Source organism: Sinocyclocheilus grahami, unplaced genomic scaffold (genome assembly GCF_001515645.1).
Source record: "Sinocyclocheilus grahami isolate Dianchi unplaced genomic scaffold, SAMN03320097.WGS_v1.1 scaffold664.1, whole genome shotgun sequence".
Classification (NCBI taxonomy): Eukaryota; Metazoa; Chordata; class Actinopteri; order Cypriniformes; family Cyprinidae; genus Sinocyclocheilus; species Sinocyclocheilus grahami.
Genome location: NW_015505843.1, coordinates 1 through 27,541, shown reverse-complemented (window position 1 = coordinate 27,541; position 27,541 = coordinate 1). Strand labels below are relative to the sequence as shown.

General features: G+C 37.1%; 1 protein-coding gene across 3 annotated transcripts in view; it reads right to left on the bottom strand.

The window, feature by feature from the left end:
- Window positions 1-26,366, bottom strand: part of LOC107558887 (protein FAM19A1-like) — a 186,014-nt gene extending 159,648 nt beyond the window's left edge. For all 3 annotated transcript variants that reach the window (XR_001605536.1, XM_016242582.1, XM_016242581.1), the window contains exons 1-2: window positions 25,854-26,366; window positions 24,075-24,212 (exon numbers count right to left, since the gene is read on the bottom strand). Coding sequence is in view for 2 of the 3 variants with exons in the window: in XM_016242582.1 (XP_016098068.1) it covers window positions 24,075-24,198 (124 nt within the window). In the remaining variant the exon portion in view is untranslated. The remainder of the gene's footprint in view (window positions 1-24,074; window positions 24,213-25,853) is intronic.
- Window positions 26,367-27,541: the final 1,175 nt, after the last annotated feature.

The following is a 27,541-nucleotide window of genomic DNA, read 5'->3' as shown; positions in this document are numbered from 1 at the left end:
TCTGAAAAGCGAGGTGTGCTCTGATTGGCCGAATACCTCAAGTGTGTGATGGAAATGTTACGCCCCTTACCATATTGTGATGTCCTGTCCAGCCGGAGCGACGAGACAAAAACATTAAAACCCATTATAAACGAGGCATTTGTTGCATCCAGTGGGGACATAATCCAGTGTTGCATCGCGTAAACATAAAACCATGTCTGCATTTGTGATCGGAAAAATGACAAACAACAAGTAACTACACTGTTCAAAACTCGCGTTTGAATCGTCAGTGGCAAATTCTTTAAATATAAAAAACGTACTTATAGTCTGTGAGTCAGAACAGCCGGCATTGTAGTCTACTCTACCAGGATCAGGTGTCCTCCATAAAATGCAATGGACACATCTGAATATTTGGGTTGAACTGTTCTGGAACAGTGTTGTAAATACAACTTAACCCCTGATTTCTAGTCGTGTCCTCTTTTGTAAGGTCAAACAAAGTAGTTTTGCTTTCACAACGAAACACACTGTGGGCTAGAGTGATCAGAGGCCGGAGGCCTAGAGTGAGCAGCGGCCTAGAGTGAGCGGAGGCCAGCTTGAGTGAGCAGAGGCGGGTGGGCTTGAGAACGGCATGGCCGGCGGATTCAACGAAGGAGCGTCGGGCAGGCTTGCGGCAACTACATGTGACAACCCCGGGCTGGACTCCGCTTCGTCCACGGTGAAAGCCAATCCGGCGATCGACAGCGCGAAGTTGATGTATTTCCACAGTGATCAGCACGCATCAGCTCCAGGCATGTCGAAGCGGATATCTTCCTCTTTTGGAAGGCCAAACAAAGTAGTTTCGCTTTCACAACGAAACACACAGCGCCTTCACGATATGGCAGCAGCAACAATACTACAGCGAGAATAAAAGTTACGGCTTCTTTCTTTGGGCGGCATTAAGCAAGGCTTCCCACATCATGACGTAGACATGTGGGGCATGTTAGAACGAGCCATTTTAGGTAGGCGTGGTTGACTATCGCTTGGTATTTGAGACTTTGCAACTTTACAGATCTTCTTTATGCACCAAGAGCTTGTAACACTCCAAAGAGAAAGGAAAAATTGAAATCGCATCATCTCGTCCCTTTAATATTTAAAGGTGCACTCAGTATTTTTACACAGTTCATAAAACAGATTGTCTTGAATATATATATATATATATATATATATATATATATATATAACTGGAGTCATTTAATGTCAGTTTACACTACAAATTTAAAAACAGTTAAGTGATCTATTTGATATGGCAAAACAGTAATAATGTGAAATAATTACTTTATAATACCTGTTTTATATTTTAATATATCTTAAAATTTAATTTATTCCTGTGATGAATCATTTTCCTGTGGACATCATTTTCAACATTTATTTATGCACAAACAAACAAACAAACAATAAATAAATAAATACTGAGTGCACATTAACATCAAGGATACAACACTTAAAACAGCTATGGTTTTATTAGCAAACACAATAACTTTGTATACAATGTAAAAAATTATTTTTCACAATTGGAAACAAACATTATTGGAGTATGTTTTACAAGTATACTATTTAAGTTTTTCTGCTTTAAAATTGAACGTTTAATTCAACGTGTTGTTGCTTGTTTATTGTAACTGTGAAATTTACTAGAAATTCGTTAATACAATACAAGTAACACATTATGTAATCAGATTTTTTTTGGAGTAAACAATTTAATTAAATTAAATTAGTTACTTTTTGGCTTTACACCATAATACCTATTTACATGATCAAATAAGTAACATTTGATTTAAATAAGATTAAAATTTCAATTATTTATTGACCCCTTATGTCCTTCCCCATAACAATTACCCTGGCATAAGCACTGTAAATGATACCGCATGTACAGTATGCTACAAATGAGCAGAGCAACGTGACGTAACAAAACTCCTATTATAAGTGAATCAATGAAACCGTCTAGACTGCAAGCAGCAAAACATCTATATAGGCATATAATTGTTGCATGGAAAGTAGGGATGCACGATATATCGGCCACCATATCGGTATCGGCCCATATCGGCTCATTTTTTCTGTTATCGGTATCGGCCTGATAAGAAAATTTGGCCGATATCTTAAAGCCGATAAATAATGCATTATTTCCTTCAGAGACACTTCAGATGCGCGCTGTTCGTTTGCAGCCTTTTGTGCAATTGTACATTGTAATATTGTGTTTATTTGATGTATATCTGATTTATCTCATATAGAATGCGATTGGTTAAGTTAAAAGAGCGCTTCAGTTTACCAGTGATCATCTTTAGCTCAGCACACGCAGCGTATACAGGGTTGCCAACTCTCACGTAAGACACACGCTGCCCAAGTAAATCGCACTCCAAATAAAACCGCCCAACAAATGGGACAACAGCCAGTCAGTGCTTGTCGCTAATAAGCTAATTCTACATATTCTGTGTGTCTCTGTGTAAATGAATGGCGCGGTTTCATCTGATACACAAACTCAAACACACTCGCTGTGATTTCAACATCTGCGTCTCAATATATGAGGACATGAACACATTAACTTAATCTCCAGAGCTGCTCTGAGAATCACTTCACCAGCTTTACACCGTTTACTTTGAGAAAATCTACCATCAAAGACACTGAAACTGAATGTAAAACTGAAAAACCTTCAGGACAACCGTCAAAATAAAAGTCCGGTTTAACTTGATGAAATTATGACAGAAATATATTACTATTGTATAATAAAATGTAATTCTCTAGTAATAATAATAATTTTTAAGGAATATCATACAACCAAGGTATTTTTTTCATTAATTTATACAGTGCTGTTTTACAGCATCTTATTTGAAATAAATTAATAAATAAATAAAAATGCAATGTTTTGTAGTAAATTCATTGTTTTCATTACATTTTAAAAGATTGAGTAAATTGTTAAAGTTATATTAATTAAGACACAATTTTTTAAGATAAATTTGTATTGAATCATAAAACACAGAATCTAGGAAAAAATAAAAGGGAAAAGAGAATATAGGGGAAAATAAGATAGATTTGATGGGGCCCCTAAATTAAAAGGTAGCTCTGTGGAGTTTAATTTTCAACGATCAAATATTTACATTAATTCTCAATGCCTAACAAACATGTGGATATAATTCTGCCCCATTAATGGTAAATGAATATTGTGATAAATATCGATATTATCTGATATGGAAGAAAATATTGTGATAATATTTTCACAATGTCTACCACTAAAGAGAAAATGAAGAAACAGAGGTGAGACAGATGTGTGTGTGTTCCCAAAACACAAACCAGGGCACAAAATTAACACACAACAATTGTGCCAAATGCAAGTAAATGTTCTGTTTGGCTGGACCACTATGGCGAGTCATAATTTCATTGTCAATTGTGCATTGTATTCCAGCAGAGAAATGGGCACAAAAATTTAGCCTGAAATATGCATTTTTATGAGTAATTAAACTGAATAAATTATTTTTATTAGAAGAGTAACTGGAATGGGACCAACCCTAATAAGGAGCAGAGCCTGCATAATGTACAAATATACAAATAAAAGACAGTTAATGATTTTTACAGGGGAGCATGTGTGTGTTCCTAGAGGTGACATGTCAACATCTGGACTGCTTTTGTTTTTTTTTTATTTTCTATAATTTAGTGATTTAAAACAGCCTTTCTGATTTACAACTGTAGACAAACAAGCTATATGCAGTTTATATTGTAACATTTATAAACTACACTATATATATTTTCTATTTATTTTTGGGATTTATTTTCTTAATAAATTAGTCAGTTTAAAAATCTGGTCTGAGGAGTACAAAAATATTGCAAGTATATTTTACAATATGTATTGTAAAATATTGTAAAAGTAAGCCAAGCATATTGCTACCATTCCAGAAATTAGTGATCCCTTGAGAAAAAGTAATGTGATAATATAACGTTACTTCTAAAAGAATATTCCGCCATACTGTTTACAAGTCATCTAACCTCAGCTGATTCCACCACACTTCAAAATTGTAATCTATTGCCTTCACCACTTAAAGAGCAAGTCACAAGCTGAGAATAGGATCTATCTTCAGGTTTTGCCGTATGTGTGTGTAACCCTGAGAAAAACACTCAGACGCTCTGTCTGCTAGAGAGGGTGAGAGGAGACGATAGCCTGATTAAAACAAGATGTGATCTCTGAAAACATTGATCCACCAAATGCATTTCATATCAGCCCGAGTCCTGAGACACGGGGTCTGATTAAAAGATAACGGCACATTATTCCCTGGAGCAAATGGCAGTGAAAAGGAAAGGAGAGACAGAGAAAGAGAGAGAGAGAGAGAGAGAGAGAGAGAGAGAGAGAGAGAATAAGAGTCTTCTAGGGCAAGAAGTGACAGAAAGAGCCTCTGCACTTAAAGCAAGAGAGAACACGGCATTCATCAGCTCTGAATTCTGATTCTGATTCAGATTCTTCTGAAATCCATGACGGCTCCTTCACGCTAGAGCTATAACAGCCAAAGCCAAAAAAACATCATATCTTGATATGTTTCAGCCTTCTGATGACATTGGAATCTTGACGCTTATGTATTTGCTCTGAAACATTTGTTTTTAAATTAGAGGAAATATTTAAATATCATGCAAACAGCCATTGTAATCAATAATATTTAAAATGTTTAATCCAAGAAGTGAAATGCAGTAAAAATCAAGTAAAAAAAAAAATCATGTTTTCCATTTTTTCAACTAAATGGCAACATAATGAATTGTATTTAATAATTTACAGACATCAATATACCAACAAATAATAGTAGTAGTAAACAGCAATATTTAGCTTGATTTGATATTACATTTAATACATGAAGATTATTGAGTTGAAAACACAAATGAATCAATGAGTCATATTACTGAATTGACTGATTCAAATTTAACTAATAATATTTTGTTAAAATCAGAGACACTATTAAACATCTTAACACTCACATACCATCAACTCATAAGAAAAGTAGAGATAATAACTGGGGAAAAAATTGTCTAATAACATGTGAACAATGTGATTAGACTGATTTCTGCTGGGTAGGGTAGGGTTGAATCATTCCTGTCAATCATTTCATTGAATATATTCAAAGTTAATTCAAAACTGTTCACAGAAATGCCTATGCAACAAATTTTCTTGTACTATAATGATTTTATATATATATATATATATATATATATATATATATATGGTGTTCAGAGATGTTTTGCCACTCCAGCTTTGACTGTGGCCCCCTCCACTCCCACCATGCAGATTTCTCTATTGACTTCACAGGGATCATCCTGCCATCTGTATTCCAGAGAAGAACCACAGATTCCTTTCAATGGATACTCAACACACACTAACACCTTAAGGACACTCAAAGGGCATCCTGAGCTTAACTGCTGCATGTACTGTATATGTAACACACTTTCATAATCAGGTGAGTGACATCTGTCCTTAATCAGAATGTTGTGAACTTTAAAGTCTCGCCACTTTTTCATTCAAGATTTTCAACAACAATGAAAAGATTAAAAGTCTTCTGAGCCAGCAAGTCAACCTTAAAAAATCATTTGGAGCTGCACATAGTGAGCAGATAGTGAGAGGAGAGAGAGAGACTGCTGCTCTTTCAATCCCTTTTCATCCCAACAGAAGCTGACAACTGACAGCTGCAGCCCTCCATCTGACAAACACACACACACTGTCATCATGGGCACAGCATTGCCCTCTGAGACTGCAGGTATCCACAGTATGTGACAATAACCAGCTCTGTTATGCAGATCTGTAAACAAACACACACACACACTGCTGAACAGCCCTGGCAGAGATGGTAGAGGAAAAGGAAAATCTTGTATTATAAGGAGAAAATGTACTTGTTTCCCTACTCACTGCTTCTCCAAACTGTGCCAGCTCCTCTCGGCCACCTTGTGACGTGACGTCCATGAATGTACATTGAGCTCAAAAATGGCTCAAAATCATATGTATAAATCTGACTGGCTGGTAAGTCAGGGTTATTTTATTGGTTCAATGAGAGTCATCACATCATAATTGAAAGTCATAAAGTCATGTTTACAAGACACCAGGCTGCTACAACAAGCATTTCCAGAACTAGACACTCGATTTGGCAAACTTTGCATGATGGCCTGACATCTTCCTTCCAGACTATCTTTAAGTGGGCGGTTCTTGGCCAGAATAAGCTGAAAAGTGGACCAGCTCTGCAAAACCATTTAACATTTCTAATCTCTCAAAAATCTGACTCCTGTCAAACCGTCTGTGGTCTCTCAATTTCCCTCACCTGTCCAGAGTTCAGCACTTTTCACTAAAACATTTATCACCTTCCTCTGCCACTCTCTGTGCCTCTTTGTTTGACATGATTTATATACAGTGAGTAGGACAATATTCCTTGTGAAAACATTATTATCCTGGAAAAAAAATATTATTTAATTATTTGTTTATTTATTTTTACAGGATTGCTGATTACAAAAGATGTTCATTATATATATATATATATATATAGAGAGAGAGAGAGAGAGAGAGAGAGATGCAAAAGCCTCTAAGTGCCGTCTGAAATTTTCTTCTAAAATTAGCATTTTCCAATAAAGTGAAATTACTGAACCCAACCATAGGAGCCTGATGAAAATGCTCATTTTAGAAGAAAATATAAGACGGAACTTCTTTAAATATATATATATATATATATTAGGGATGCTCCGATCGATCGGCCGGAGATCGGTATCGGCCGATAATCATATTTTATGACTCGATCGGTACTCACCAAATTGGCTGATCTCAGGAACCGATCGCAATTTGATGACGTCAACGCGTGACGACGTACATGATGCGTGGGGACATAAATGATTTTGAGAAACAATGAAAAATTTGCTGTTTGTTGTGTATGTTTTGCATGATTCATTTACACAGCAGATTCAGTGATGTTAGAGCTGATCTGCGCCTCACTGCATGCGTCTGCGGCAGACCTCGGCGCGTTTCTGAAGCGCTTGTCCGCACTGCTTGGTTAAAAATAGTCTTTTGTGAGTTGTCACAGCGTGGAGGACCCAGCATGACAAGAAATCGGTACTCAGTATCGGCTGCAAAAATCCTGATTGGAGCATCCATAATATACTGTATATATATATATATATATATATATATACACACATACACACATTTACATTTACAGTATATTTACATTTTGTTATTTAGCTAATGCTTTTATCCAAAGCGACTAACAAATGAGTAAAATAGAAGCAATCAAAACCAACAAAAGAGCAATAATTTACAAGTGCTATATTACTATATTATTATAGTGTTGTATTTCAATTTCACAAAGAAACGTACAGTATTTTGTCCAAGCAATAATAAAAGGACACATTTAATTTATAATTTGTCTTAAATCTCTTTTTTTTTTTTTAAATCGTGAATCGAATCGAATCGTGAAATCAAAATCGTGAATCGAATCGAATCATGAGTTGAGGGAATCGTTACATTCCTACTTAAATTACAACGCAACACTTCGAAAGATACTGCCCAATAGGAATGACCTGATTGTAGGGTTAGAGCTAGAGAATGTTCCAGAAGCAACAAAAGCTGCTCACCCAGGAACCCTACTTGTGAAATCGCATTGGGTGTCATCTTTTGGACCTGCTCTCTGGCTCAAAGTTTTGATGTTTTCTCTAACAACCCAAATCTGATCCTCACCGTCCCCCGCTTCTTTTATCTCCTCTTTAAGAACCATATGATTCTGCACTATTCCTGCTTTAGCCCGCTGGATGTCAGACGGCTGTTTAAAGAGACAATTTCTGTAGTCCATTACGGCTGATAAATTGGATTTAGACCAGAGAAGCGTCGCGAATGAGTGGCTAAATACAATGCTTGACACATTCTCTTGGCTGAGAAATGCTTGTGCTGGCTGCGAACAGTAAGACAATTATCATATGGAGAGTGGCAGAGTCCTAGATCAGGCCTAAAAACAGAAGCAGGCAGACAGACTTGGGTTTCAGCTTTTTGGAAAAAGGAACTTTCTATGCAGGACACTCTTCTCAGGTTTTTTCTGCTTTTCCTCATCTCGGTTTGGACGGCATTTGGAGTTTGTTTAGCAGAGCTGAGCCAAGAGCTGAAATGATCTGGAATATTTTGTTCAGAGGGAAAAAATACATAAAAATGGGCATTGTCTTTATACATTTTTTTTAAATGAATTAAATTTCACTCGCTTGACAGGAATATGTCTTAATAAGCTATTGTTTCAAACACCCAATCTTTTTTCTTTATGTGGTGGATGATACATCTGTGTGTGTGGTTGTCATCAAAAGAGGGTTTGGATGATGAGAATTCAAGTTGGAGGTTGCTGTCCGTTTGACAGAACAACAATAAGAGTTTATAAGCAGACAGGAGAGAGAGAGACAAATGAATATAATTTCCCATTTCCCTCAATCCACAAAATACAATTTCTTTTCATGATAATGTTATGTGAAATGGACAACAGGCTTTTCATTGTGATTTAATCTAAAACTGATGCTAAATCTTGTCTCAGCGTCTCAACAGACTGCACTGTGTCTGATTTATTTCATTTTCAATTTATTTTTTGATTACATTACAAATAAGAGTTTGATCGTCAAATTCTGATTAATTCTGCTATAACAGTAAACTAGAGATTTAATAACCATGCATGGCCATTTATTTATTTAATTTTTGTATTTAATTTCACAATTTTCCCCTAGGACATTGTGAACTGTTGCACAAGTAGGAAAATATAAGCTCAAATCAATATTTCTTGTAAATGTATAAATTTATTGGGGATTAAGTGAAATAATAATAACAATAAAAATTATTAATGAAAATAATATAATATAGTATAATATAATATAATAATTTAAAATAATGTACACTTATTTGGTATGTAGCTATTTAATAAATGTAATAATAATAATAATAATAATCACCAACATACAATGAACTAAGTTTTACTGATATAATTAATATAACTAGTATAATTATAATTGGTGAGTAATCATAAATAAGTGTAATATACAATAATTATATAATATAATGATTATGTAATATTACATATTATATAAAATATAAAGTAATAATAATAGTACATTAAATTATACCAATGATAAATACATGAATTATAAAAATATATGTATATTTATTTGGTTTTTTTGTGATAATGACTGACTATCTGTACATTACCCCTTAAAACAAACACTATGAATATTAATTCTGATACCTCTGGCTTACAACGACTGAATACTACATATGTCATCTTATGATTTTGAGATTGTAGCACTCACTTTTGACTGGACTGAAGTTATCATCCATCTAACTACCGGAGAATTCTGTGCATGATAGTGTTGGGTCGTTCTTGAACGATTTGAACGACTTGAACGAATCTTTAATGTGACTCAGGAAGAACGAGACGTCTCGGGGAGTGATTCGTTCAGTCGCGCATGCGCAACATCCTATAGGTTCTGTACTGGAATTAGTCAAATAGTTCACCTGTTTTGAGTCTTCGGGTTTTTCCGAGTCATTCGTTCATCACGTGACAGCCCCATACACTTAACCAATGCAGTCTGAGCCGGAAAGAGAATTGATTTGTTCATCCATCGAGTCTTCGGGTTTGAGTCGTTCCTTCATCACGTGACAGCCCCATACACTTAACCAATGCAGTCTGAGCCGGAAAGAGAATTAATTAGTTCATCTCGAGTCTTCAGGTTTTTCGAGTAGATCGTTCATCACGTGACAGCCCCATAAACTTACCCTATGCAGACTGAGCCAGAAAGAGACTTAATAATAATAACCAACTCTTTATTACCTTTTTACAACATTCAGTGTTATGGAAAATAACCATCATGACAGAAATTCACACATTTAGAAACTGTAAGAAGTAAAAAGCTACAATTTGAGACCAGAAACGCATCGCGTAACTGTAAGAGTAAATAATAATTATAATAATGATGATAATAATAATAACTATGATAATAATAATACTAATAATAACTATGCACCCGTTTGTAAGGAAGCTTGTAAATTAACTAATTTCTCTATCCAATGCTGTCACGTCACGTAAGTTCCGAGTCGGTAAAATGATCCGAACTTCCCATCACTAGTGCATGAACTGGCCCTTTAAATAGGCTGGTTTCATCAATGGATTCAGTCAATTAGGATTCAGTGACATATAATGACTACTAATTTGTCAGCGTGTGATTTGAAAGCATTGACATTGAATTATTTTACCATTCAAATGCTAATTGCACAGTTATTTATAGAGTATAATAGCGCTCCTCTTCAAGCTGGCTGAATGACAAAAGCCAACTGTGACAAACACACACACACACACACACACACACACACCCATGCAGAGCTGCACAGATGGAAATCACACACGCACAGGGCTAAAAAATAACCTTAGCCCATAAGATTAATGAAGAAGCATTTCATAACTGCATAGACAGCAGTTCCTCTCACCTATTTGTCTTCACAATATTAATAATTACGCAGTGTGCAACTAAGCCTCCAGTTAACCTGAAAGTGCCTCAGTTATGAGGCAAACACGAGACTCATCTGCTGAGATAAAAATCCTTCAGGATTCCAGAACTGACAGGTCTCCTTCAATGTGTCGCGGGTGAGCTCTCTCGCAATGATCTCAACGCATTCTCGTCGGGGCCAGGCGGCATCTATCCGATACACAGCTTTATATCGGGCCATTAAGGAACTAATATCATGATTTAGGCCCACGGAGCTGTCGCCTTTATGGCCCGAGTGCATTTTTTACAAGCTGCACAGATTAGTTTCTGTCTATCGCTCAGGGTAAAACGTGTAATCTAACATCTCATAAGACCAAGAAAAAGGGCGATAAGAGCGGGATTTTTCTTGCCATTAAAATCTAACCTTCAAAAATGGATTTGCAAGTGTCAAGATAAGCCGGGAAAATAAATTCTGACGCATCGCCTAAACGTCTAAATGTGCAATACCAATGGTTTTAATAAGACTGCCATTCGTGTCATTGGCATTTGTTTACATGCTATTGGAATATGATTGCCTCGCATGTGATATAATCCGTGGTACGTGCTGAACAGAAGAATATCTGCAGTCAGGCAACAGGCTGGATTTGTAGTTATTACACTGAAAATGTTCACCGTCTACACTCTTAAAAATAAAAGGCTCTTTATTGGCATGCATGGTCCCATAAAGAACCTTTAACATCCATGAAAACTTTCCATTGCAAATGAGATTATTTATAGTGAAAAAAAGTTCTTTAGATCAGTAAAAATGTTCTTCACACCAAGAACTTTGGCATTACTGCAAAAAAAAAGTTTTGGAACCTATATTTTTAAGAGTGTATAGCAGAAAAGGGATCTTAAGAGCTTTAAAATGTTCTTCACACTAAGAAAAATTTGTTCTTTTAAGGACTGTTCACTGAAAGGTTCTTTGGGGAACCAAAAATGTTTTTTCTTTGGCATCACTGTGAAAACCCCCTTTTGGAACCTTTATTTTGAAGAGTGTATCTTTGACAAACAAGCTGTATGACATATCATCTACATACGTATATAATTGTTTTAAGAGATCCTCAGGTGTTCTGACAAAAACCCACTCTAAAATGCGCCGATGGCAATTCGCCCAATGTGCCTGGCAGCACAACCCTCAGCTGGGCAGCTGCAGACCGTGGTCCATTTAACAATGTTAACATATTTATGGAGGTGGAAGCTGAGATGATGGCCAACTCATGAGTCCTGATGACAGGTACTCGTTTAGACCATCTCCTCTGCCATTACTACCCCTCCCTGATCAAATGGAGACCATCTGTCTGCATAGCGACACAAATACACACACGCACGCAGACAGATGTAAATTCCCAAACAGCACGGTCCTCAACAATGAGTCTCTCCCAAGAGCCGCATCTGCAAATAATGATAGATGCTGGTCATTTTTCAGGGATTGATCCTGTGCATCTTCTCTGGGCCGGTGTCGGCTACAGCCTCCGAGCGCTCTCTTCTTCGGCCCCACGGCTATCGCACTCGATCCTGAATAATAAATATCGGCTAGCATTTCAGGCCGAAACTGCAACTCATCTGAGCTTATGTTTCCTCTAAAACTAGACCGAACGAAAGATGTAATTCTAGACCAACAAGGGCATCGTTTTATGGGGGGCATTTTGGGAATAAACGATGTAAGCGTCAGCACAGCCTTAAAACCAATTAATCTGAGTCTGTTTCTTTGGTATCGTTTTACTCGCCATGACCCGATTAATGTAGAATTTCCTCCATATGGCTAAAGAACAGAATCCTTAACACCAAACAGGGTTGTGTGCCAGTCAGAACTGAATTGAGAATTATTTTTAAATTCCTATTTATTTCTGGAATTTTACAGTAATTGGTGTAAAAGAAGGGTTGCAGAGGTGCCATTTGAATTTCAATGCAAGGAAACAGAATTAAAATGAATAGATATAACAACAGATAGATAAAACAATAAAACAATAGATAGCTAGAATGACAGACAGGACGACAGAACGATGGATTGAATGACTGATAGAACACTAGAATGATAGACTGACAGAACGATTGATAGAATGATAGACAGAATAATATACATACAGAAATACAGAATGATAGCTTGATCAAAACAACGAACAACAGAACAAACGATAGATAGATAGATAGATAGATAGATAGATAGATAGATAGATAGATAGATAGATAGATAGAACAATAGAAAGAATGAAAGATCAACAGATCAGTACATCAATAGATAGATAGACAGACAGAATGATAGATAGATCCACAGAGTGAACAACAGAACAGGTGAACGATAGATATAGACAGACAGACAGAATGAACGCCACACGAACAAACGATAAACCGAACGAACAATAGTACAACAGAAAGATAGACGGACAGACGGACGGATGGATGGATGGATGGATACACGAACAAATGAATTAACAATTGATAGACAGACAGACAGACAGACAGAATGATAGCTTGATCAACACAACTAACTACACAACAAACAATAGATATAGAACGATAGAACAATAGATAGAATGAAAGATCAACAGATCAGTACATCAATAGATAGACAGACAGAACGATAGATAGATCCGCAGAGCAAACAATAGAATAGGTGAACAAGTGAACGACAGACAGACAGACAGAAAGACAAACAGAAAGACGAGAAACAAACAGACAGATAGATTGGTGGTTCAAAGTTGATCCTCCTATGAAAGCTATGAAAGAGCCAAATCTGAGCAATCTAATATAACTTTCCTCTTGTTTTGGGTGCATCTGTGAAACACACAAAATGAGTCTACATATGCTCTCATAGACATAGTGTCACAGTATTCATTGCCATGCAGGAAGTACCAAAGAAGTTCTTGATGCAAGAGCAAAAAACAGTGATCAGTAACCAGGGAATGTGCTCTTACTCAACCAGTGCGCCTCTTCTCAGAGCGTTTGCCCATTACGTAGTCGTTGGGTAGAGTGCGCTATCAGAGGTGAAGGGGCTTTCATCTGTTAAATGTAATTTAAATTTCGTTCATTGATTCAGACTTGAAGTGGTGCTCAGGCTAATTCTTCACACCCCTGCATTCGAGCAGCACAGACGAGAGTAAGGAGCCGTAGCTGGCAGAGCTCACGTGTCTCAGTAATGCACAGAGACAAGAGAGAGATTTTCTTAATGTAATGGACAACATCTAAAAGGTGTTAAGAGTGCTGGACAGGTTAAATATAAAAGAAAAAGTTAGGAACGGAGAAAACCAATTGAACAGTTTGGCTGTAATATACAGTGGAATCCCAAAGTCTGAAAATGCTTTGAAAATATGTGATTTAAAATTTGTAAATTTTTAAACCATTTTGAAAAAGTTGAAAAAAGAAAGAAAGAAATACTTTTAAACAAATATTCCAAAAAGTACTTTAAAAAAAGATACCAAATTACCAAAAGTAATTTTTTTCCCCCAGGAACATGCACAACATACATCCAACCAGAACTAGCTAGAAAAAGGTCGATTTACTTAATATTTTATTAAACTTACTGATACATAAACTTACTTAACAGTAAGTTTATGTTTCTGCATGTTGGTTGGACTACATGCATTTTTTTTAATAACCAGTTTTTGTTAATGACCAGTTAAGCAGTAGGCCTATTGTTACATTTTGTTATATATTTAAATAATATATTTTCTAAAATGTTTAATAAATAATATTTAATAAATAATAATACTAAATCTGTCAAACTACTAAAGATTTACTTCTGATTATGATATCAGGACATTTTGCCTGTCTAGAAAATATAAAAAGTTACATTAATTACTACTTAAAAAAAGTATATATTGCAATTGTAATGTTTTTTTTGTTTTGTTTTTTTTATAAATTCATAGACCTACAAGAAAAAAATACCATCATACTAAAAGAGATAATATTATTTGTAATTTTAAAAAGTTAGGATTCAATTTAAAAAATACAAAACGGAAGCATTTTCAAAAGCGGCCTTCACTAGACTTTTGGACCACTGTATGGCAACTCAACTGTGTTGAACTGTCGTGACATGGACAAATAATATTATACGAGGACTTACCGATCAAGAACATGAAAGGAACCCAGGGGAAAAAAGGGTGCAGTGATGGCATATGATGCAAAAACTTGCAGGTGTCTTTAAGACCCAGGTGCAGAGCCATACAGAGCCATTCTTCAAGCATGACGCTTGAAGTCAAAATGGCACCTTTATGCGTGACAAAAAATTCTGAGAACGCTACTCCAAGGCATATTACCAACATCCGCAGCTGCTACCTTTTCTCTCTCCCTCCCTCTCTTATGCCTTCCTCTCTGTTTCTCCATGTCAGAGAAAGTGTCACAGTGTCAGGCAGAGGACCTGTCACGCAACACAAACACACACCACCTTAATGAGAACTCCTTGCTACCTCCTTCACAACTATCCATACTGAACCCACACACACATAAACACATCACAATCGACTGTCACGTCCGGCCCCTGTACCCTTTCCAGCCTTCGTGGCTTTTGGATTCGGCGTGACATTCCAAATGTATTCAAGAAAAGTTAGAGAGAGATCGCAAACTGCCATCCTGTTTTGCCCTCTCCAGCGAAGAGTAAAAAACTATAATTGCTTCATCCTCGCTTCGGCAGAATGGACGAACAATATGGCGGAAGTGACAGGCGGTGAAAGAGAAGATATATACCATGAGTCACATATGCATTTGAGAGTTTTCAGCTTATGAGAGTACAGGGCCGGATTTTTTTTTTTTCTGCCGGTGTGGTAATCAATGCTCTCTGTGCCCTTTCCATCCACAGGGAAGGTATTATATGCTCCCTTCCACTGTGACGCCCACTGCTCTGATATAATGTAATGCCATAAACACAGACTTCTGGGAAAGAGAGATGGAGGGGAAAATGCCGATCTTTTCATATTGAAACAAGACATTTTGAGCAATTCATTAATTCATTAATTTGATGTGCTTAGTTTATTTTATTTGCCTGTCCAAGCTGCTTTAGCTAATCAGTCACTTGGTTCAAACCAACCGGATCATGGGAAAACATAAATAAAACATACAGTAAACGAGAAATCAAAAATATTTCACAAGGTGGCAATTTGTACGGCACGATTCATATGGAAAAGCATGATTTTTTTCGGAAAAATTTGAAGGTCCACCCCAAACCCCAAAACCCTTAAAAATAACCATCACTGGGGCATAAACAACTTTTATGCGGTTGAGATTGTATACATTTATACAAGTTAGCCATGTTACAAATTGCCATAAGAGCAGGGGTCGACCGATTTTTTGATGGGCGATGCCGATATCTTAGAGAGCGGGGTAATCAATGTAAAGCAGACTATTTTATTTAAAGATAGGAAAAATACATTCAAACAACTCCTGAAATTAAATTTATATTTAATTCACATTATATTTACTAAATGACATAATTTGAAAATGAATTTGAAAAAATCAACTTGATAGAAAAATAAAAGTGGTTTATTTAGATAGCAACGTTTTAAGTCTGTAAGTCTATTAAAATATTTTTCACAAAGAAATTCTTAAAAAAATATGAATGAAAAGCAAGTAAACATATAGCACACCGTGAATGTGAAACGAAAATGACATAGCATTTACAGTTTACTTTGTTTAAAATTTCTGTGAAATCATTTATTAGTCAGAACTGTTAAACAGAGACAGTAAACTAATGAAGACTTCAGGAACTGCCATTTCAGCGCTGTCAAAATAGAAGTCCCTCTTCCAACATATCAGCCAAACAGAAAGAAATTACTGGCCGATACAGTAATTAAATGTCATATATCAGCCTTGGCAACATATCAGTCGACCACTACTTGAGAGAGTGTTGTCTGAACCCAAAATAGACCATCCAAACCAGCACGGAAGTCCAGCAAATCAGTTTCGGCTAGTTTCAGCTGTTTTCAGGAGGGTCAGTATGGTAAAACTGTATATTCTTGCAGTGTGTTTTAAAAGAAGGATGTCACGAACATTTCTGGAGGAGGTCACTTAGAAAGTGATAAAAGAAAAGTGGAGCAGCACAAGCCTCTCAGTGTCTATCAGAGGCAGTTAAAATAATGTTTCTTCTAAATACCTGCGGTGAGCTTTGCTATATTGGCCACAAAAGCACAGTAATCTCAGACCTGTGTTTCTGTGATCCAACAGCAAAAAAACTAGACAGTGATGCATGCAAGTCATGGATGTAAAACAATAGGGATAGAGGCTGGGGAAAAGCTTTCCGGAAGGTAATGACCACTGGGCCTGAGGTGAAGGATGTGTTTGTTGACTAGGTCATTTAGCTAAGGATGAAAATCAAGTCTTGCTCCTTTTTATCCTACATACAACTAACACAATGAAACCAAATCAAACAGAAAAATTCAGGGAAATTAATAAAATAACCTTTTTGGCCAGTACTGCTCACAGCTACTTTAGCGATACCTCAATCCCATGAACCAATGTCAAATTCTAGAAAGGTCAAAATAACATATATATATTTATGTATGTATGTATGTATATATATATATATATATATATATATATATATATATATATATATATAATTCCTATATATTATTATTTATTATATCAGTTGTTCTACTGCATGCATATATTGAGAACATTTTATGAACAGAAGTGTGATAATAATCGTAAACATAAGACTGAAAATGAACAATGATTCAGTGATTCAGACAGACTTATGATTTTCTTGAAAAGGGAAAACAAAGTTGTTGAAATGAAGAAAAATAACAACTCCAGAGTAAAAACATGACCCGTGGCAACATGGTGGGGATTGAGCTACACCTGAATCACACTTTGAACACCCCAGTCAATAACTGCATCTCTAGTCAAACTCACACGCCTGAAGGGTGAGGTTCATGGAAAAGAAAGAAATAAGTGAAAAGAAAGAACAACAAGTGGAATAAAATTGAAAACCTTAAGTTCAATCACTGAGATCAATTTTTTTTCTTTCCAATTATATAACTGCAGCCAGAGATTCCCAAATATAATCCTGATACTCAGAGAAGTAGAGATTGTTGACAGTCTAGGAAATGGCACATTTAGGATTATAAATCCTGACTGTCACTAAACAAATTAGATATTAAGGTCCAAGCCATCTGTGGTAGCATCCACTGTATGAGCCAAGAAAAGAGAGAGAAGCGCTGTGGCTTTATATCAATATCCTGCTTGTGATTTCAAATAGCAGAATAAGAATTTATAGCGCTTTGAATGAGAGGCACAAAACAGTCACAATGATTTGTGGGTTGGAATTCATTTTACATGGCTCATGTACTCTGCCTGCATTGCAGTCAGCCAGATGGGGAATTCGGTGTCTGGGATCATTTCACTTAACGGAAGCATTGACCGCTGGTCGGGCCGGCCTGCGGTTCCACATTTCCACTTCTCGCTCGAAACTCCTCTGCCTGAATTGACTGACAGAAAGCGCTTCTAAGAACTCAACCGCAGGGACAAACAAAGACACGAGTCAGATGCAGCTGTAATTAGCACATGTAATTATATCTAAATTCTAAAATGCAAATGCTATCAAGGCTCTGGCATGAATTAGAATACCCTCAGACGGAGCTCTTCCGCGATGGACGTTTGCAAGATGCGTATAGTCATAATGAATAAACCCACGGGGATGGAAAGAGCTTCAATGCCCACCTTATTTTCAGACGGAGGCTGCGATAAGAGAACAGGTCTCTAATCCTGTTCCGTCTCATTGCACTTGGCAAAGAAAATCCTTTAATGCACACACCGTGCTCTGTCTTCTGAATGACAGTTTTGCTTTGTAAATATGAATAAGCTCCATATCTCACTTTTGCTGAGCTGCGTGTGCTCACCAGGAAAAAAAGACTAAGAATATCTCTTACTGCAATCTTTGTAATATCAGTAAAGATTTCTAATATTAAACAGCAGAAATCCAAACAAAACACTCAACGCACTTTCGTAATGTTCTGCATGGGTGAAGCTACTCGGAAAATCTGGGCAACCTTGATACGGTGGCTTGTTTTGGGTGACAAAGTACATAAACCAACAGGTACCAGAACAATGGTCTTTTACATCCAACATGCAGATAAAACATCCCACCACGAATGGTTACGCATGATTCTGCTATTCCATATTGTATGCAATAGATTTGTAAAGGTTCACGCACAATCCGAATTCCACTCGAATGCGCAAACGCGTACATATGAGCACGCACACACATACACACTACCATAAAAAGAACTGTAATAGGATTCTTCAGCTTTTCCAGTGACTGCCTTCACTATCACACACACAGTTAAGAGCACTAATCCATGACAAATTGTCTCATCTGATCCATGACAAATCGTCTGAAGGCCAGATAGAGATGAGGAAATTGAGAGAAAAAAGGAGGCCGAGAAAAAGATGGAAGGGGGAAGGGCATCAGGAGCAGCTCGAGAGAGACATCTGACAGAGAGAGAAAAAGAAAGACAGAGAAAGCGCGAAAGCAAGAAGGTGTGAAAGAAAGAAAGAAATTGTGAAAAGGCAAAACGAAAAAGAAAGAACAAAAGAAAGCACAAAAATTGAGAACAAGAAAGAGTAAAAGAAACAAAAATATTAAACAGCACAACTGTTTATACTAAGAAGAAATGTTTCTTAAGCACAAAGTCAGCATGTTAGAATTTTTTTTTTATTTCTACATACAGTACAAAGTACATAACATCTGTGCTTCCAGGCTATTGAAAAACACCAACCACCACTGACGTAAATGCACCTGGTTTAATTTTATTCAAGCATAAAATTTTTTTTAACACTTATTGTATTATTAAAAAACTCTAGTTAACATAATTTGATGAAAGTGAGAGCATATCTGATTCATAATTCATTGTCGTCATTGGTTGTATAACAGGAGAGACAACTGTGACTAAGGTTAAATCAAACAATGACCCAACATGCACCTATACGATATTGGTAATTCACATTCTCAGGAGCACTCTGGAGGCAAGCAAATGAACGCGAAAAGAGAACAGGTTAGTTTCTCTCTCTCTGTTGCTGGGCTACAACACCAGTTGATCGGGAAAATATTCAGCAGTGGTCGCTGTATCTGGCCAAAACCAGAGCGGCATGTCATGGACCTTCATTTAGTAAGGAGAGAGGAGGAAGAGAAACACTGCAGCTTGGGATTGCAAATGAACGCGAAAAGAGAACAGGTTAGTTTCTCTCTCTGTTGCTGGGCTACAACACCAGTTGATCGGGAAAATATTCAGCAGTGGTCGCTGTATCTGGCCAAAACCAGAGCGGCATGCCATGGACCTTCATTTAGTAAGGAGAGAGGAGGAAGAGAAACACTGCAGCTTGGGATTGTGTCATGTCACATTGTGCTCATCTGTCAATGTAGTGGATTATTTCTTGAGAGACTAGAATTGGCTGCCCAGAATCGGACCGCCATCAATCTCGGCTGAGAGTGGAACGCAGGCGGGGGCCCGTCCTGCACGGGCTCATGGGATGCGGACGACTTGGAGCCAGTGCCTGAACAGGTGATGGAGCAGCGGAGTGACTCAACTCGTTACTCAATATAAGCCTCAGCTGTGACTGGTTTTTTTAGTTGTTTCTCAAAACAATAGGGTTGTGGGGTCAGAGAGAGAATTCAGAAGCAACCAAATCCATTTTGGTATTCATGTCAAGCTCCGGTTATAGGAGGTAAGCCGATTTCTGCAGTATTGTGAAATGCCTGAACTGCATGGAGGATTGCACTTGTACAGAGATACCTCTGACCTGACAACTACTGTATCCATCATCCTCAATGATTCTGCTAAATGTGCAGCTAAAGCTACCCAACTGCATGAGTTCTGTATTCACAGCATAAACATATTTCTTTTAAATACATTTTGACCTCTTTAAAAAGAAAAAAAAAAAGAAAAAAGTAAATTGTATCAGGAGACATTGCAAGCTGGACTCAAACCTGCATTACCCACTTAAGCACCAAAACTCAACATTCAGATTACTTGTTGCCTTGTCTACTTAAAGGGATAGTTCACCCAAAAATGAAAATTACTCCATAATTTACTCAAGCCATCCTAGGTGTGTATGACTTTCTTCTTTCAGACGAATCCAATCAGAGTTATATTAAATAATGTCCTGGCTCTTCCAAGCTTTATAATGGAGGTGAATGGGTGTTATTTTTCAATAGTCCAAATTAAGACGTCAAATAAAACACATCCATCCATAATAAAAAGTGTCCCACACGGCTCCCGGGCCATCTGGAGCGAATCGATGCGTTTGTGTAAGAAAAATATCCATATTTAAAACTTTATAAACAGTAATCTATAGCTTAACCAATCAGAAACCCATGTTCTGCCGTAAATAGCACTAAACTAAACATTATCTAAACAATTCTTCCTGAAATAGAAATCGCCGTTAATTATTCAGCACAACATATACAATCTTGAGTTTGTAATAAATGGTCATTAAGAGAGAATGCAGAAAGATAAACGTCTGCCTTAAACTACTTTTCAGCATCAAGGACACCAGCCTGCATTTCATAATTTACAAAAGATTTTGGCTCAGGCACCTAAACGTCCACCTTTACTATGGAAATACAATTGCTCCTGGCTACACTGATACACTTCTGTCTAACCCACAGAGTAATATGGTGCCGTTCTCTCCTATCTGGGTTTTGAAGCATTTTTGGCATTGATATAAAGTGTTTGTCCTCGAATATCATCGGTGGGGGTGTTTCACAGTTAAATAAATGATGACAGCTTTTCAAAATGAATCATGCTATGCTTTCCTTTAGTCAGTCTCATTTTTAATCTTAGATACTTTTTTTAATAGGCTTTGATTGCTGGATAATAGCACCATGGATAAAAAGAGAGGCAAGAAAAAAAAAACATTTCAAAATGTTAGATCTCTCTCCAGGCAATGGAAATCTATTTATAATAAAAGGTCTTCTTAATGAAAGTAGAGATGGTTTTAGAATTTCAAAATCAATTTTAATTCGGCTATTAATCATAGTTTTTTAATTCCCAGAAAATTGCTGCTGTCCAAGTGATTAGGAGCCAGTGTATTATCAAATTATTGAGTCTAAGTGCTATTTTTATTTTACAAAACATTATTAAGAACTGCACACGTGGGTGGAGAACCTCAATCAATACAAATGAAAGTAGCAAGAAAGAATAGTACAAACAAAATAATAAAATAAATAATAATAAAATAAAAATAATTTTCAAAAATATAAAAAGATATAAAAGTAAAAACAGGCAAGTTAGCTATTCTTGTCAAAAATCTGTGCTCAACATGTGTCAAACAGAGCAGATGTCTTGAAAAACCTTCATCAACCTCTCCATCCAATAAGTTACTGAAATTTAAGATATTTTCTAGCATGCAAAAAGTACAGTTTTAAAGTCAGTGGAGATGGAAGAAGCCAGTAGGTAATACTAAAGGGTAGCCAATGATGTCTGCAGACCTGACATCAAGAAAGCTCATTAACAATACTGCCGATACACCCAGCTTTAGATGTTTGTTGATTCAGTTAGCAACAAAACAGAGCCTTTGCAGGAAGCTCAGTGACATCTAATTAGCGTGTTCCATATCTTTGCACCTATACCATTATAAAGGAATTACATATAAAGTCTCCATTAAGCCTGGTTCATCTAATAGATGCAGTATTACACCACAGAGTTAGAACTGTAGACTAAGATTTCATACTTTGAATCATGATTCAGTCAGAAATGTGGTCTCACTAAAAACTCAACCTGTTATTCCGTTACTTGGTCACTTCAATGTGAAAATGTTAGCAGCATTTTTACTCACTGCGTTATTTTTTACACAAAAAGAACATACATGAATTGTGGTACTTCCATTATGGTCCGATACAGATTATGTTATTTTAACACCCAAATAAAACTCACAAAAGTTGCAGTTTGAACAGGTTTTGTTTTCGTAGTAAAAACATGTAACATTCTTTGGTATTTGTATACATTTTTAAACCAAAATTTCTGAAATGTTTTATTTTGGCTATATTATTATTTCATTCAAGGTGTGGTTTCAAAAACATTTTTAAAACGTTGTGAAGCATTACCTAATTACAACCAAAATACAACATTGTGAAAAGTGTGTTTGCTAGGTATGGTATAGTCTACTCATTTGGCCGGGGAGAGGAGGGGAAATGCTTGTCCCAGGCCCTGTGCATTTGAGCTATAACACTTACTGACTGTAGAGAAATGTGGCACGTCAGAAACCAATCATAATCAGCCCATAAAGAATGTCTCGAGCTTTCGATTTAGTTTTTCCTAAACAAATATGTGCCAAACCATGAGCACTTTAGCAAAACAAGATCTTCAGCCACTGCAATATGGATGAGTGCGAGAGTGGGAGCACATTTAAAAGCTACAATCCTCCATTACTGAGCCCTTCTTGACCTTCCTAACACCAGAGATATGATTTCTCACACACGTTTTTGTCTAACTTTTCCATATACCGCGGAGTGTGATGGGGGATGATTTCTTTTTGTTGTTCAGCCGACCCCTTTAATAATTCAGGGAACACTTACTATGGGGCACGCTCTTTCTTTGTACATCTCTGGCACCATGCTCTGCTGGACCTGGAAGCACGGTGTTAAAAATTCATCCGGGTCTTTCTGACGTTCATTGCGCTTTTCTCTGGATTAATGAGTTTGAAGTGCTTTCTGAGAAGTAAAGCGCTCTCACATATGTATGCTGTCTTATAAGATGGTAAACATAAAAACAAAAAGAACAAAGTTTGCAATAGTTTAAGCACTAATCACACTAAGCTATACTAGGACTCCTGGTGCGCTCCCTTTTCTACCCTGGATGCAAAATCGATAGTAATGAAGTAAGAAACACATTTACTACATAATCTATAAGGACAGGACTTTGCAAATATTTAATGAGCATGCAGCGATCTAACTCGAGCAGCATTAAATTGCTTTGGAGTTCTTTGTAGCCTTGCTCCGCTGTTGAAAGTATGCCACAATCGCTTCCATTTGCATACTTAGTGTTGAAGAGAGACCCACCTTGCTGTCTCTCTTCCCGTCAGCCCTCGTAGCGAAACACTACTTAATTGCCAAATACTTCCATAGAGCGGGTGATAGATGTAAATTGTCATTTCCACCAGAGCCTCTGTGATCAAAGCTGCTCGAATTCACAGCATGCTGATAGGAGAGTTTAGCCTCAAGCCTGCATGTCTCACACACACACATATGCACATGGAAGATTTCCACTGCTGCAGTCTCACGATGCTCTTTTACAAGCCACTCGTTGAAAACAAGAACAAAGCGTCTTGAGCTGGGTGTCTATGTAAATCTCTTTTCATGACAGAGGTGGGGCACAAGAAGAGGATAACACACCTACCACAAAGTTTCACAAGCATTGCAATGAGCATTTTATGGACTTAGGCTCACTTTTATGCAAAACTGATAGCGATAAAGTCAACACACAGTCATCTCGATCTCATATGCCTTTTAAAAAGTGAGCGTCCCCAAACTGAACATCTACAATACAGGGACTTCCACAACCAGCAGAGTTAAACACTTCAACGAACACATCACCAACTCAGTGACAAGGAACATATGGTTTAAACGAGACACTGACCCAGAATCTGTATGGTGTTGCGGCCCGGGTGGGTCACATGATGCTGCTGGATGGTCTCGTACAAAGTGGCGTGGCACAGCAGTAAGCAGTTAACACTTATCCACAGACACAGGAGCCAGGACATGGCAGGAGCACCGGCTGAAGAGAAAAGACATCAAAGACAGAAGATAAAAGCAGAATGTTTATTCTATCTGACACACACCTACATGCACGTACCATTTCAGCCCTCAGCATTATTGAATATTGCGCCATTAACAAGCATTATTTCGCAATGTAACTTTAATTTAAAATCAGTATAATTTAAAAATGACAATGAGGTTTTTAGATCATCAGGTAAAGTACATTATGACCACTGACTGATCATTACATATTCTAATCTTAAGGGAATAACCTTGTTTTTTGTTTGCATTACTTTATGGTGAATCCTTTCATAACTAGCGCATAACCTTGGATTGATCGGCACTGCGAGACAGGAACACAAACCAAAGTTTTATTATATAATGACAATGATTTAGATTCAAAACAAACTCTTGGAATGTTTAAACAAGCACACGTTTTCTCCAACTTTAAATTTGTAAGCCAAAGACTGACAGTTAACACTTTTAAATCAGTCCTCGACTCATCTTCCGAAACTTCATCACTTTAAATGGCAAACAGTGTTTAATTAATGGATGGTACATGACACAGTTCTCCTGCACTCTTCAAGCTGACAGGCAGGAGCATCACTCAGTGCACCCTCAAATGACATTGAAATTTCCAATGAATATTCATCAAGCCTCAAAATTAAGCATAGCATTATTAACAGCACATTGTAATCCCCTTTGCTCCACTAAAGCCTCCTTAATCCACAGTTTTGTGGAAATGTGAACTGTTCCCAGAGGAGTGCTATTCTCTCCCTGGCTGGCAAACTTCAACTGTCTTCTTCAACACTATAAAAGAAGATTTAGCACATGCAATCAAGTCTATTAACACGCAACAGAAGAAGATGATCTTTAAGCAAAATGATCATCCTTGGACTTTAGAAGGCCACGTAAACCTCAAGACCTACGCAATATATTGTGTGACATATCTTTCATTTTCCAGGTAATATTGTAAGTCACTTTTCTATGATATGGTGTCTGAGATTCCGACAAGTTAGTGAGCGCAGCTTTGGGAGTCGGTGCTCGCAGCTATTTTATAATTAATGCATTGATCTGATAAATCATCTGGTTGGATGCTTTTACATGTTTTACTTTGTGGTCCACATGCTCATCACCATCCTCGGGCACACCTGCACACGATCACCGCAAGATATTCTGTACTCACACACTTAAGATGATGTGCCTAGACATGAAGGTAGAAAAAAAGAATAACAAAAAAAAAAAAACTAATAATAATAATAATATAAATAAATGTTAATTTAAATTATTTTAATTTTATAATGATAGTAATAATACATATTATTATTATCATACAATTTCTGTGTGGTTTCATACATATTATTCTGAGGAAAAAGAAAGAAACACTGTCTATATACTCAATATTTATTATTGCATTGTATTGCAGATTTTATAACAAAACACAGCTCTTACATGCAAAACATTTGGCCATCATATGTTCATTTATGCCACAGCAGCAGCACTGAGATTTGGATTGGCAGGAACATCTATCTGCACCGCATTGAAACTGTCAACTCTTAGCATCATTGATAAGCATTAGTCATCCTTGTGAAGTGACTTCTCGTAGATTAAGATTTTGTTTCACATCCTACCATGGCAGAACAATCACACCTAATCTTACCTGTGAGATACGGTGGAGAGAACGTTAAAGAAACGTGCCGTCAATTGTTCATCCAATATCCTCAGCACATAGTCATAAATCCATCCATGCTCTCGGGAAAGAGCTTCCCAGCAAAAGTTCCTGTTCGGATCTGCGGGTCAGAGGGGGGATGAGGAGACTTTTGTTCCCGCTCCTGCCCTTGATCCCCTCTTCTGTTGTAAATCCTGGCTGCAATCCACCGAACACAGTCAGAGACACCCGACAGCAGAAACTCCCGTCACAGCTGTGAAACGCTGTCAGAAACTAGCTGGGATTTGAGGGACGAGAGGCTTGTCATGTCACCCTTAAATCACCAGAGAAGCAACGTCTTCCTCCTGTTTCTCAGCCTCCTCACGCTTCTCTCTGAAGGTGAAGCTTCTTTGGAGGATAACAAGCTAATTTTCCTCTGCACTTTTTGGTCCTGCACATGCGACGGCACTTCTCTCTCTCTCTCTCTCTCTCTCTCTCTCTCTCTCTCTCTTTCGAGTGCTCGCTCTCTCAGTCCCTCTCTTCTCTCAGCTCTTCTTTCCCATTGAGAAGCCACTCAGTACAAGTCTCTCCTCTTCCCAGTGTACTGATTGGTGTGCACACGCATGTGTGAGTGCAGGCATCCTATGAGTGTATGACAATATCGCCTCACGAGTGGGAGAGCGAGACACATCACACGTCTTAAAGACTGCCCACTGTAGCCGAACAGAAAGGCATCTATACTGTTGATATAACATCGTATGCGTGTGTTTTCTGTGTGCAACTGCAGCCTGGAAAGAACACAGACAAGATGGTTTAATTTCACAATATGCTTCCTCAATTCTTCAGATTTTGGAGGGTTTGAACAAAGAGACTGAAATATGCTCAGAGCATCACGCTTTTAATAGAAGGCAGTCCGCAGCTGCGTTTGCAACCATCTCAATATTCTGAGATTGCTGCGGTGTTTCTTTGCCTGTTTGTACAATCTAAATGACTCTTTGTGTTGCACGCGGCTCTCGCTGGTTGATGAGTGTTGCCAGAATAAAGTTGCAGCTGGCACGCCTGGCACACAGAAACAGTCGTCCCCTTTATGTGTGCTGATGCTGTTGTGGGAATTCAGTGTTTTTTATGATCCGAGATTATTTTTGCATAATAAAGAATGAATAAACAATTAGATAGCACATAAAATAAAATAATAATGATATATATATATATACTGTATATATCATATATGTGTGTGTGTGTGTGTGTGTGTCTTTCTCTCTATATATATTGACCTATGTAAAACGAATAAATATATTAGAATAATTTGAACAATAATTAAATAGGTAAATAATTAACTATAATATTAAGTATCACAGAATATTTACTTTAAAAATGTACTTTTTAATAATATATCCATTAAAACTATTAAAAAACTGCAGAAATTATTTCATATTGCAGATGCTGATTCCTGATACAGAATAATGTGGTTAGAAATGTGTAATATGAATAATTATAAGTGTAGACTGAGTATAGAGTTCAAGTGTTTATTGTTTTTTCTCCTACAGGGAGAAATGAAACACAATATCTCCGAAAGCATCATGATGCAAGAAATAAGGACACATCTAACAATAGCAACAATAATCACAGCACAGCGCAATAGACAAGATATGCAGCGCTATGTAGCATTTGGACCAATCAGACACACAACTTTTTGTTAT